General features: G+C 38.3%; 1 protein-coding gene across 1 annotated transcript in view; it reads right to left on the bottom strand.

Moving 5' to 3' along the window:
• Nucleotides 1-15,092, bottom strand: part of LOC103599757 (arginine-glutamic acid dipeptide repeats protein) — a gene marked incomplete at its 5' end in the record, with an annotated part of 183,396 nt that overhangs the window by 154,311 nt on the left and 13,993 nt on the right. The window contains one exon of the mRNA XM_008583915.1: nt 13,048-13,152. Coding sequence (XP_008582137.1) covers nt 13,048-13,152 — 105 coding nt within the window. The remainder of the gene's footprint in view (nt 1-13,047; nt 13,153-15,092) is intronic.

Here is a 15,092-nt window from a genome sequence, read left to right as displayed (position 1 = left end):
AGGGATATCACAGATCACAGTAACCACAAGTCTTCACCATCAAAATAGGCGGCTGCATGCAAGCTCCATAAACGCAGATTTGTACTAGGCCCAACCAGGCCACCTCAAGTGGGAAGAACCTGAGCCAGAGCTGACTCAGCTATGAGTACAGCTTTCTGTTCATATTTTATTTGCTAAATTCAAAGGAAGTTTACAAAGAGGTAAAGACCCTAGAACAGAAAGGCAGTATTCTCCTGACTCAATGAGTTTTCTCCTCAAGTCTGAAACATAAGCCCTGCATGGACCTGCATGTGCATGACTAGAAAGTGCTGCAGTGTCCAGTTCCCCACAACTGTCCAGTCTACAGAAAGGATAAATTTTATTAAAAGAGAAAAGCAGAAAAGAAGAACAAATGGTGCTTCTAACACAAGTTCCAGAAGCAATACTACAGAATAAGGGAAAAAGTGAGTACCTGTCCAAATCTCCCACATGCAATGTTCAAATAAATATCATCATCATGGGAAGAGAGCCCTCACATGAATGGAAAAATAGATCATAAAAATAATAATAAACACACTAACTCTAAAGTATCCCTCTACAATTCATCTCCTTAGTCACAATCCCAAAATTAAATCTGCAAGAAGAAAGACTATACTTGAGTAATATTTTCAGTGACTAGAATTCACTAGCACTAAAAACTTTCCACCAAGATCAGGGGCCTCCTCTGACAAGAATTGGCCATACAAAGCTCCATATTCATATCATACAACTAAGGGCTTACACAAAATCTCTCCTTGCATCAATACAGTAAATCCCTTCTCACTCCTGTGAGGGTTTTTTAGTTGCACATTCTTCTATATTGTATGCTTTCTTCCATCCTCACAAATGCACAAAATAGGTGTCATCTCAAAAAATTTTTATAAGCTTTATCAGAAGAAAAAAGGGTAGAAGAAACAAGAAGGAGCAACGAATACAATTCAAAAACTTTGCTTAATATTTGCTTGGATAAGAATTCAACTTGTCCTAAATTTGCTTATTCTGACCAGCTCCCTAAGTCAACCATGATGAGAGCCATCTGTCTGAGCCTTCTCTGCAAACAGGGCACACAAAAAGCACCACTTCCTCTGGGTGGAAAAGACTAGTGTCCAGCCATCAAGCAGGGGGCACAAAACGTGGCCTCGTCAATGCCTCTGACTTCTCAGGCACCAACTGTTCTCTTCACTCCCCTCCTGAAGAATTCACAAGTCACACCACAAAATACACACATACAACAAACACTATCTATTATAAAATAAATATACAACAAATAAACTAGCAAAATACCTGGAAAATCAACTTCTAAACAAATGTCAGTACATACATTTTTTTTAATTGCACAGAAAATTTCCCCTTTACCCAGAAATTTTCTGTAAGCTCCAAAAGGAAAAAGGATTTGCTTCCTTTTGAAGCAACAGATACAGTAGAAATTGATGTGACATAACCTTTCAATTCTAAAAAAATCCATATTAAGGTGATATCATTGCAACCATAATTCACAACTGTTCCCTGCACATGACAGACTTCAGAAAAAGATCACAAGAATTATAATTTGCTCTAGCAAACAGGCTCTCAAGCAAAACAAGTTCCACCCACCTTCAAAGCAACCAATAGCTGCCCACCTACCACCCTTCCTAAAACATCCAAACAGAGCTGCTCTCAGGCCCAGGCATTCCCTACCAGCCACATGGCCGAGGGACAGCCTACAGGCTTGTTCTGCAGGTCTCAAAGGCAAACAAGGTTGGCAGCATGCACCCAGCACAACTCAGGTTAAAATTATGCCAAAAGAGGAAGAGGTGAGGGAAAAGGGAAGAGGACAGGGACACAGGGACCCACAAGGCTTAACATTCTACATTTGCTTAATGCACCTCTGGGGAGACCCCTCCTAGCTTTGATTTCAAGCTTCGCAATACCAGTAGCCAGGGTGAATTAAAGGCTCTCAGGAACATGCACTATGAATGATGAAATGATTCATAAACATCTTCAGAGGTGAGAAAGAGCAGCAAAAACCATCACTGTTTCAGTGAGGACGGAGGAAGACAGCCTACCTGCAGGGGCTGAATGGATCATCCATGACTAACAGAAGCTCTGGTGAGTCTAGCTGGATTCCTGAATCTCTACTTACTGCTAAAACTCTGCCCTTTTCTACTCTAACAACTCAAAATGGAGGCACATGCAGTCTGAGAGACCTCACAGAGCTTTCACTGAGCTTGTGCTATGACCTAAGCCTTCACGTAGAACGCAGAAACTTCCCCTCACATTGACAGGACTGAGCATGTGCTGTGACCCTCCCTCATCCACACACTGTCTCTCGACAAGGCAATCAATCTCAACCCTGCTGTTTCCGTAAATAAAGCCCAGCCAACAGACTCTGCAGCTTCTCCCTGCACACCAAGCTAGTGTGCAGGGAAGTGGGGCCTTACAAAGGGGATCTGAGACAGCCAACGCCAGGAAACTCGGCAAGCCAAGCTGTGGAGAGGCTTTGGCTAAATGCCCTACTCTGTCAAGACAACAGCAAGTTTTGATTTTTTTGTTGTTGTTGTTCTTGTTGTTTTTACATAAATGGTGGTTTAAAATAGCAAGATCTCCAAGAAAGAATAGAGTCAAAAGACACAGATATGAGTAACTATATGTAAGATTATTTAAGAGAAATGCTGCAGCACATTTAAAAACATAGTAGTAGCTACTTAAGAGAAGCAACTGCAAATTTCTTTTTGAAGACTAAACATTCAGAAACTGACAAAACGAACAATCCAGGTAAAGCTATGGAGAGCTTGGCATTGTCACATAGGTACAGACACACTTTAGATGGTATCACAAGCAGGGTAGCTAAGGAATACTGTATTTTATGCAAAGAGCTTAATACTTAGAAAAGAAGCACTAACATCCCCCAAATAATAAATTAAAACATTTTCTACAGTAATACTAGCCAAATCAGGTCTAGCTTGAAAAATGTACTTCTAACAATTAGAAAGTCAGGAAAGGTTCAAACCAAGAATTCAAAGAACAAACACAAACACCTGAATATCCAAAAATCTCATTTGAAGTTCCCTGATTCAAAACTCTAAGGCAAATCCTTATAACATTACTCATAAAGCTAAATTCATTAAGGTTTAATCAGAAAACATTTCTAAAACCATGTAAGCAAGGCCACCCCTCCCCATTATATTGAGCATTCTACAGCAGTCATATTGCCTATGGTACCAGCCAAGATATTAAAAACATTTTATGCCCTCTCCCCCAAACTCTACCTCCAACAAAAGGCAAACCAGGTTGTCTGCTGTATAAGAAACCCTAGTTCTGGATGTATAGGCTTAGTTTCCATCTGTAGACTAAGAGATAATTCTTAGTTACAAGGAAAAAGGAAAAAGAAAAGGAAGACCATGAACCTCCCCAAAATTATAAAGGACAAGCTAGAGTTAAAAGGGACAGTGCCAATCCCATTTCCCAAAATGTAAGAGTGTGTCAAGAAATTAAAACCTATTTAAAAGAATACTCAGTTGTCCTCAAAATTCCTACAGTAAATGCAGAATCAATTCCATTTCCATAATACTCCTGCTTATGTTATGAAATAAACTAAACTCTGAAACTATAAAACAATAAACTCTTATCCTGCTGAAAATGTAATTTAAAAAATACAAGAAATGCCATATACACTTAAATAAGTTTTCCTTTTGACCCAACACATGGAACAAGTATCTATTTGTTGGAAGAATGTTTTCCCTTTGGTAGGATGACATGTTCCCAGAATTATGATGACTAGAAACAGTCTAGAAAAAAATACTTCCTAAAAACAAAAGCAATGGAATTAAAACCTAGCAGTCAAATAACATGAATATGACCAGCAAAATATTTCCTCTCAAAAAGGCACATTTAAAAACAAAATACAAATTACCGAACCCATTCTCATGGAAAATGTTCACTTGGAGAAATTAACAGAAATAATTTAATAAATTCATCATTATTCTGGAAAGCCATTATTCATCATTATTCATGGAAACTGTTACAAGGAACAGTATGAAAATGGTTATTTTAACAGCAAGTCCAGAAACGTGGATTATAATTTTGGTCCCACTAGATACCCTGGGTGACACTAAGGGCAAGTTACCAAAATCCAATGGCCTTTTCTCTGTCATACTGGATCCCAGTAGTGATGCCAGCCTATTTCAACATCCTCTTCACTGTCTTTCTTTGCACTGGCACCTCACAGTTGACTTTTGCAAGCCACTTGGACAAACATCCCTTCTCCTGTCACCCCTAAGCAGCAGCACATCTTAGGTGCTACTTTCCTTTCAAACTTGACTTACGTGAAAGAGAAAGAAAAGTGATATTTAGTTTAAGTCTTTCACATAGTCTCTTTCTGAAACTTCTAGTATTTGAAGTTCTTGGGTGTATATCTTGCTGTTTTGTTTTATCTGACAATAGTGCATATCACATGGTTTCTCCCAATATTTTGTAATTTTTGACTATGAGCTCAGCATTCAAGGATATTTTATCTGGAGACATCTTACAGAGTTCTTCAATGATGGTGTGTCCCTCATTGAAAATTATACATGTGCTTCTGCCAGGTTCAAGGGCATGAGACCACTTTTTACAATAACTTTTCATCCTGGAGTTCTCATATTTCGGGGGCCCAGAGTTCTTATCCCAAACAAACAGGATTCCCTGCCACTTCCCTCTGGGTTGGGAAATGACAATCCCAACTTTTTACAGGGCTCTCAGTTCCAACACCTTACCACCTTGAGATCAAGGCCTCATCTCCTGTACCAGGTGGATACTAAAAGCAAAGACGACTTGTCAAGCAGACCATCAACAGACCCAACTCACCTTCATCAAGAGCTGCTGAAGGATCAGCTTACTACTCTGATTTTCATTTTCTCTTAATTCTTTAGAGCTCAGCTTTGCATTTAAAAGTTTTGTTATATTTTATTCAACATCTGTAAATGTTTTCTGACAAAAGGTTTATGCAATTATCAAATCTGGTTTTGTCCTTATTTATTAAAGTTCTTTTAACTTCAGTAGGCTTTACTTCCAAATATACATGTACTTTCAACTGTCTCTAATATGTACCATCTAAGGTAAATGTTTTTGAGAATTCAAATGTGATGGTAGATGAAAGGCAAACAAGAAAACACTTACATCCAGCTCTAACTGCTTCCTTAAAAGCTACACAAAGACCACATGCTATGTGACTGGAAAAGGGACTTCACTAAAACAGAAGTGAATTTTGAAACGTCTAAAATCCAAATTAGGGCTGGCCCAGTGGCGCACTGGAGAGTGTGCCGCTTGGGAGCGCGGCGCTCCCGCCGAGGGTTCGGATCCCATGTGGAGACCGGTTCCCGCTCACTGGCTGAGCGCGGTGCGGGCGCAACACCAAGGGTTGCGATCCCGTTACCGGTCAGTAAAAAAAGACAAAAAGGAAAAAAAATAATAAAATAAAATAAAATCCAAATTAATTGAAATAAAGAACGAGGGTTGCGATCCCATTACCGGTCAGTAAAAAAAGACAAAAAGGAAAAAAAAATAATAAAATAAAATAAAATCCAAATTAATTGAAATAAAGAATTGTCAACTTTTCAGCTGAAGTATAAAGACTTATGTTGGAAAAAAATGGCCCCAGTGTTATTTAGAATAACCAAATATAGGTCAAACCATAAATGCCCAACAATATAAGAATATATAATTTAATAGGACTTCCAAACGATGGTATGCTAGATGGTCAGTAAAAATATCTTTGTAAAACTTTTAACGACATGGTATTATGTTCATAATAGAAGATTAACTAATGAAATACATGATTATATGTATATTGTATGTAAATAATTTTTAAATTATTATCTTAATATATTTATATACACCTATATGTATACACAGATATTTAAGGAAAAAATAAAATATGGGTTATATAATTATGAATTATTTCAGTTTGCTTCTTCATCTCTTGTATTTGTCGAGTTATTCTCTAGTGAGCAAATTTTATTTTTCTCACTAGAAAAATTAAGTTATTTTCCAACACAGCCAGAAGAATATTAAGTTGTATATGAATCAATCTATGATGCAATCACAGAGGTTAAGAATACAATCTTTGGAGTCAAATAGGCTGAGAGTTCCCTGTACTGCCTGCCTTAGGCAGTTATTTAGTATAATATATAAATTCCCTCGTTTGTGAAATAAAGATAATACTAACCCACTGAGCTTCTTTGGAGATTAAATAAATCAAAGGATCGAGCACAGAGTAAGCAACTACATGGTATAGTTGTCATCCTATACCCCTTAAATAGATGGCATTACAAGTTTGATTCCTTGAGGTCACATTCAGAAATGTCCAATGCTGTATCTACTAAAGCCTGGTTTTAAATCTCTTAAAATCTGGTTTGAATGCCCTGAATTTGATTTTTTTATTTTCTTGCATATTTATGCATAATAGGTGAAACAGCTTTGTACTCTCAACTTAGCCCAAAGTTTGAACTCTGGCCCTGGCCCCTGCTTACTGTGTGATTATAAGCAAATGACTGGACTTCTCTCAACCTAACATTCCTTATCTTAAAAACTGAAATAATAACAGTATCAAACTCAGTAGATTATTATGAGAGTGTAGCAAGATTACACAGCTTTTCTCCTACCCTCACCTTCTCTTCTTGACAATTTAGTCCTAAAGACATCATAAGGGGTCACCTTACTAAAAACAGGTGGAGGATGGGGACTAGCATGAGGAATCAAAGAGGCAACAGGGTGAGGAGAGTGTCCATGTGGATGGCAGCCTAGCATGTGGTTTCAGAGCCTAAGCTGGGTCAGGAGGGTGTGTAGGTAGGGAGGCTACCACAGCACAAAATGTTGAAGTCCAAGCAGGAAGAGGAAGACACTGAAGGGATCACAGTTTTGGCATACAGATTATTTTAAACCAAAAACATGTGAATGGACAACAGCCACAGAAAGAGAAGGGAATGGAAAGGGAAAGGTGTGGAGTGTCAAAGCCCATCCATGTGTGGGAGAAAGCAGAGTAAGTGATAGGAAACTTGAAGTGACAATGTGAAAGGTAATGGAATTAGGGTTCTCACTGTTAAAGAAGAGTATCACAAATAAGGAAGAAGAGCGAAACTAGTGGTACTAAATTCAGATTGAAGAATTTTGCATGAACCCATTGATATGCACACAGACAGAAGAGCACAGATGTTAACGCTGCCTCACGTGTGAGGTTCTCTCCGCCCCCTCCCCCACCCCAGCTCTTTTTGCTCAGAAGCCTGAGAGCAGTGGCAAACAGGACCGGAGCAAGGGGCACACCTAGCACCAGATTGAGCTTTCTAAATACCATTCTCCAAAGTCTGGGACAATGTGACCTCAAAAGGCATTATGACAGTAACAGATTACAAACAATTAAATAAAACAGGAAGCCATTAGTCCACCCATCCTGATCTAAATAAATGAATAAATTGAAAGTCTGATAAAGAAGATATCTACATAGTCTCAAAGCAACCTCCCACAAAATGGTCACAAGTTACAAACGGAAAAAAAGAAACTTTACAATGGCAAAACCTGGCGACACCACCTTATTCAATTGATCAAAGTGAACGTTAAGAGCAATGGGACAAATAAGAATTTTGTACCACCTGATAGGACACAGAAAAAAGAACACACAACTTCTATGATATCTCTGTCAAAGATACATGATCTAAGTCTAATAATAAGAGAACATCATAAATACAAACTGAGGAACAGTATACAAAGTAATTACACTAAATTTCCAAAAGTACCAGGGACATGAAGTCAAGGAAAGACTGAGAAACTGTTCCAGATTGAAGGAGACTAAACAGACATAACAACTAAATCCATAATGCTAAACAGGATATTTGTGCTGTAAAGGTCTTTATTGGGGAAACTGGCAAAACTTGAATGGAGTCTCAGAATTCCAGGGTGATAATATTTCATTAATAATTTCCTTATTTTGAGGGCTATCTGTGGTTATATAAGAAAATATTCTTATTCATAGGAAATGCACAAAGTACTGGAGTATGACAAAGCCTCATGGTGACAACACACTTTCAAATGGTTCAGTTCAAAAACATCTATACTTGCAACTGTTCTGTACGGTTTACACTGTTATAAAATGTATTATGCAAGTAAAATACTCAGAGCAGTGACTGGCACACAGGGCTGTAACTGGAGTTCACTGTCACTATTATTATGAGGGTAATTCGAAGTTTGTGGAAAAATATAATTAAAAGACAATACAAATTCTTCCATGAACTTTTAGACGACCTCTCATATTAACATTATTGTCACTGTCACTCTGGGAGAGATAAAATATAGTCCTTTCAAATGCCTCAAGTTATGATTGCTACTAAATATAATGACAGTAATACTTTAAGCCTCAACACTGCTATAAAATTCCATCCTAGAAGGTAAATGGGCGGGGGGTAGCAGGGAGGCAGGGTGAAGAGAAGAAAAGCACAGAGGCTGCAGGCGATCGTATGCGATCGCAGGTGATCATGGACACCCTCCCATGGATGAGATATGAGAAGACCAGATCTGAGCCCTCAACTTGTTTTCCATATGATTAGCAAGAGAAGACTTGGGTTCGAGAAACAGAAAACCAAGAATATAATTAAGTGTTTTCATGGTGCAGACAAAGCCTCTGAGGAGATTGCTGACACTAGTATCAGATATTAATTTAGGGCTAGTCGTTTATCCCAGTTGTTTAGAGCACAGCCTTATAACACCAGGGTCACAGGTTCAGATCCCTGCACTGGCCAATTGCCCCCCATCCCCACCCCAAAAATATTATTTGAGAGAGAGAGAGAGAGAGAGAGAGAGAGAGAGAGATCAATGACCACTGATACAGAATGCTACATTTTTTTGTATTTGTTTTGGCGGCTAGCTGGTAAGGGGATCTGAACTCTTGACCTCAGTGTTACAACACTTTAACCAACTGAGCTAACTGTCCAGCCTCAAAACGCTACATTTTAAATAATAGGTTTTCTAGGCTGTCTCAAGACGCACTTTAGGAGTCTAAAAAACCCTTCATTTGGCAATGGGAAAATTCATGCTTAATCATTAAGAGGATAAAGCCGTCTCCTCTCAAATGGCCATTTATCATATCTTTTGTTCTTACTGGGACTCCATTCACCATTAGTTCCTTACTGGCCTGAGGCAGGAAAGAAAGGAGACCCTTTCCCAGGAATGGAATGTAGAGACCCAGAAGGGGTCAGGAATATAGTAAAAAACGTAAGGCCCAAGGCTGGAATGCTAGAGGTGGGGAGATGCGAAGATGTAGAACGGTACAGAATTCAGCAAAACTTAACTGCTATAAAGGACAGGTTCATTTGCTATTTTAAAAAAACCCAAATCTATTTCTCAATAAAAAATTTTTTTTTCCATTTTGGTTCTCTCGGATGTTTTGCTGAAACATTCCGACTGTAGAAATATAATACTTCACAAAAATGCCACTTATTTACTCATTAAGTATTGTTGAGTGCATTTCATTATGGTCAACAAATTCTTAGTAAATGTTGTATATTTGCAAAAAATTTTGTAATCAACATTCGAAGCACAGTCAAGAATCCACAGTACTCAGACTTCTATGTCAGCATGATCAAACAGACAGGTAACATCTACCTGGTAGAATCATGACATCTTGAGAAGTAGTTAATGTTTTGCTTTTGAATTTAACACTTTAAAGGTTTAAAAAAAAAAAAAAAAAAAAACAGAAAAAGTTGATGTTTTTCAACCTTGTCTTTAAAAGAAAACTTGTAATTACTTTTGCAATTCCCAAGAAGCAACAAAAAACATCTGACAATTTACAAAAGTTACCTGCATGGCAGCTTTTACAATCTCCATTTTACTGATATGGAAACAGAGTCCAGGGAGTACACGCCTTACCCTAACAGGGGCAGCATGGAATTAGAAACCAGACTGCCCAGATCCAAGAGGGGAGATCTCTCCATGTGGCCAGTCTCAATACAAGGATCAAGCAGTCAGATAAAATGGCATGAGGTACTGGACATATGAAAAAGTAACTAAGGACAGTAAAGAGATGTATATAACTACATTGCTATGCTCATCTCTTTTTACAAGCCCAATCTATTTTTGTTCAACCAAGGACACTGGTGTTGTGGTTAAATGTGTAAGAGGGATTTTGGCCAGACCTTTCGGACAAAATGACATTCTTTTGCTGAGAATGCTGACCACAGAAGTCAACTGGGGATTAATCTTGCACATATAAGCAAAAGCGAATCCTCACTGAATGTAGAAATGTAAAAAAAAACAACCCTCCAAAAGCAAAGCCCAATTTCCTAAGGATTCAAAGTTAGGCCAGCTTAGGTTCAAGGCTCTTTCATTAATGCCTCAAGTTATGATTGCTACTAAATATAATGACAGTAATACTTTAAGCCTCAACACTGCTATAAAATTCCATCCTAGAAGGTAAATGGGCGGGGGGTAGCAGGGAGGCAGGGTGAAGAGAAGAAAAGCACAGAGGCTGCAGGCGATCGTATGCGATCGCAGGTGATCATGGACACCCTCCCATGGATGAGATATGAGAAGACCAGATCTGAGCCCTCAACTTGTTTTCCATATGATTAGCAAGAGAAGACTTGGGTTCGAGAAACAGAAAACCAAGAATATAATTAAGTGTTTTCATGGTGCAGACAAAGCCTCTGAGGAGATTGCTGACACTAGTATCAGATATTAATTTAGGGCTAGTCGTTTATCCCAGTTGTTTAGAGCACAGCCTTATAACACCAGGGTCACAGGTTCAGATCCCTGCACTGGCCAATTGCCCCCCATCCCCACCCCAAAAATATTATTTGAGAGAGAGAGAGAGAGAGAGAGAGAGAGAGAGAGATCAATGACCACTGATACAGAATGCTACATTTTTTTGTATTTGTTTTGGCGGCTAGCTGGTAAGGGGATCTGAACTCTTGACCTCAGTGTTACAACACTTTAACCAACTGAGCTAACTGTCCAGCCTCAAAACGCTACATTTTAAATAATAGGTTTTCTAGGCTGTCTCAAGACGCACTTTAGGAGTCTAAAAAAAAAATAAATTTGGTTGGTTGCTACAAACCTGAGAGTGGAGGATTTAAAAGACAAAAAAAGCTATTTTAGTCAATTCACTAACACTAACAATCTAACTTATGTAGTACAACAACTATTTATCAAGTGGTTAAATAAGCATGGTATCACTGAAATTATATCTGACTCCTTTGTATGCATATAGAAATCCAAGTTCAAGCATTCCACACTTCACCTGGGAAACAAAAAGATATGAAAGGGCGGTCAATAAATGCATATGTGAAATAAACATTTCAAAATATAAGACACTTTTGAAATACTACCATTGACCAGCTTTTTTATTATTAGAACATGGCACACTTTTGAAAAAGAAAAGCTCACACTTCACTGTTTTCTAAAGAAAAAAAGGTACTCTTACAGGTAAGCAAAAAAAAAAAGAGCATTATACTACAACTCCTACAGCTGTTATGTGGTATCTAGAACATCTAGTATCGAGAGGAAGAGAGAAACAGACACATTAATATATATGCCCCAATAGAGCTTTATGCAGCCTAATACAAGCAAAACAAAAAACATGTTCCCTTTACCAACCCTAGATTGACTATCCCAACAACAACATTCTCAATTTTACATATATCTTCTCAGAAAAAAACGGTTTCACTAAAACAACATCCATTTTGCAATTACACTTAATGTAGTTCTTTCACTGACTTCCACAAGCCAAGCATCTTGTCTTTCTCTATCTGTACAATTTGTAGAGACTTCCCAGGTATCCTGAGCATAGATTACCTGATCACCTGCTAACATTCCTGTTTTTAATGAAACATGTAGTCTTATCACTCATAAAAATTCTTCCATGTGCTATGTTAAACTAGAATCTATTACAGACAAAAAGAACTGTTTCCATTAAATTATTTTAAGCCTATTGCTTTTCATTTAAAAAATAATAATAATTCTAACTCTTACATGGATCTTACTAAGATGGTTGAGAACTAGATGTGTCCATCTCATACTAGTAAACTTACTAAAGATATTTAGTGAGTATTCCTGGGGTTTTATTACCAAGAGTGAACAAAATGAATGAGTAACCAACACACTTTCCAAAATGACCTAGTCTTTTTCAACATGGTATCATAAAAGGATTGATAGAATATACATCAGGGAAATAATCTACCAATTCTTAATAAGTTCAAAACACAGATCAGCTAAAATTATGTCTTTAACACACCCTCTCTAAACCCAAATTTTCTCACATTTCTTTTCCTTAATAAAAGTTGTCGGGCCTTAAAAACTAACTCCACCTTAATTGACATTACAAGCGGCGCCATTATGGGCCCACAAGGGCGTATTAACGTGGCAGCCTAAGATAGCGCTGGGAAGAAGTAGGGTGGGAGTGTCTGCAGGAACCTTGCCTTAGCCCTTATTGGCCAAATACGCGCTTCCGCACTGGTGAACACTGCGTGATTGCGATAGCTAGGCATTGAGACAGGATGCATGCTCTCGTAACCTTTAAGCTGACTGGAGGATGTAAAAACCTCCCTTCCCCATTTGCCTTTAAAAGCAAGTGCTTGTGTGATAATAAATGGAACTGCTCAACAGAACCCTCCCGCTGCGGCTGAGTGTCCTTTAACGGGCTGGTTGGGGCTGGCGGCTGTGCTCACCTCTCTTCGTGGCTCTCTTCCCCCATCTCCTTCCAACGGGGACTGGAGGGAAAGAGGAATCTGGGCAATTCGCTCGCCCACCAGAAGGAACACCAAGGGAGAGACTGATAGCAAGACAAGGGCTATTCGGGTCGGCCGGCCGCGGACCCAACAAAAAGTATAGAGCAAACAACAAGCTTCTTTGGATGCCAAAGACATTAATTACAACTCCTCCCAACAAAGCTTATTATGATATTTTGGAGTCATTTTTTGTATCTTACTACTGTGTGTCCAGATATGTAAACACACATACACACAAACACACACACTTGTGAGAAAAGGAAAAAAGTTCTCATTGAGTGGGCACAAGTGACTCACTTACCTTGTCTCAGGGTTGTAGCCTAATATGTAGAAAAACGAATCCACTCGGGCTTTAAATTCTCTAGCAGCAAATATGTCAGAAAAATGGGAGATGTTACACTTCCCTCTGGGGGGGGAAAATAGTAACAAAAAATACATTAGTAATGCCCTCAATTACTTTCTAAACCAAAATACTACCAAAGGGGTAAGGGGGTAGAGAAAGCACACAGCTAAATCCATGGTACATGCAGAATACAGCTACAAATTCTCTATTTGATTATCCATTCAGTTTTTGTTTCATGACTGCTTCAATATACAACTTTGTGACTTAACTGCTTTTATTTCACCATTTTAGTAATAAAAGTAAATTTAATTAAACCATAAAGATAAACAGGAGGTAGGACTATAATAAAAGGATATTAAACAAACTAGAAATGAAGGGAGAAAAATTAAAATCATAGTGAAAATATTTACGAAAAACTCCGTCTAAAGCCTTTCTAAGTCATCAAAGCAAAATGGGTCTTTTCTTTTTGTTACATTATGATAGGCAGAAAGTATAACTGTTAAAGCTACAACAGATAATACTTGACATTTCTTTGGAATACAAGCTTCTAGCCAATAAATATTTTTCCTCTTTAATGTGCAAGAAATAAACTTACTTGGAAATTAAAACTTTGAGAAATTTTAACTTTTTTTTTTTATAAAGATGGGCTCCAGTATACGAACAAACAGTTCCCTAATTTTTAGGTAATAATAAATGAATATAAGTTAGAAATCACTTTCCCACAGAAATATTGCAATAAAGAGCAGTAAAGCATCCAGCTTCCTCCATCATCTTGTAGCTGAAAACTCTACAATACCACAGAACTACTTAAGCAATGTTTCCATGCACCAAGTATCCAATTTAAATGCCAGAAATATTATACCATGCAGAAGGGCCCAACTTCCAATCACACACACACACACACTCTCTCTCTCTCTCTCTCTCTCTCTCTCTCTCTCTCTCTCTGCAGGGTTCCCAAGGAAGCTAGGAGGTTTTAAAAACTCTGACTCCCTCAGTGGTCATAGAAGGTTACTTTAATGTCAAGTGGAAGCCAAAGGCTGCAATCAGATCACCTGGAGTTGAAGGACCAGAATGTCCATTTCATATCAACAGCACCTGCACCATGCTTCCAAGATGTGGCCTCCCCCTGCTTGAACAGGCTATCTGCTGTAAAAAGGACTCCATAAGTGTGCACGTTAACAACATACACACCAGCTAATGACCACAGTCTTAGGAACAGAGACTGGCTGAGGGGTATCCGCACGGGTACGTTCATTCACTTCCTTCTGAGAAGTTAAAGGCAAAGTTCTCCTTTCCCTCCAGGGCTAAAAGACCTGTGACTAAAGCCTCAGTAATAAGCAGAGACTAAGACTGGCTCAGACCAACTCTATTTTTAAAATTAGGTATCAATGCTGTTGACTTATTAAAGTTCCTTTGGGAACTACAGATTGGAAAACAATCCAGAGTTTCTAAGCACTTCACATGTGGCTGATACAACTGGGAAGAACTGAATTTTAAATTTTATTTAATCTTAATTAATGTAAATTTAAATAGCCACATGTGACTAGTAGCTACCATATTCAACAGTACAATCTATAAACATTCCTATCATCACAAGAAGTTCTATTAGAAGTGCTACAGTATACCTACTATTTGTAGTTAACAAGATGCAATTCAAGGAAAACACAGACTAGGCATCAACTTTCCAGACCCAGAACGTACCCTCCTAGTATTAAACTGGAATTAAAATAAGCGGAAAAGAAAAAGTGGGTAAGATTGCTTTTACAGATGAACAATGAGCTCAGTCTGAAGCTAACTAGCCATCCATCCAAGGTGATTTAATCCCTTAAACCCAGAAGAAATAGATAAATAAATTCCTTTATCAGTTAAATAGGGATAATAATACCTACTTTGCACCCATCTCATAAAGACATTAAGACAATCAGGGGCCAGCCCGGTGGCGCACTGCTACAGTGTGCCACTTGGGAAGCGCAGCGGCGCTCCCGCCGAGGGTTCGGATCCCA

Source organism: Galeopterus variegatus, unplaced genomic scaffold (genome assembly GCF_000696425.1).
Source record: "Galeopterus variegatus unplaced genomic scaffold, G_variegatus-3.0.2 Scaffold3082, whole genome shotgun sequence".
NCBI lineage: Eukaryota > Metazoa > Chordata > Mammalia > Dermoptera > Cynocephalidae > Galeopterus > Galeopterus variegatus.
Note: the sequence above shows the minus strand (reverse complement) of the source record. Positions and strands in the feature narration are given on the sequence as shown.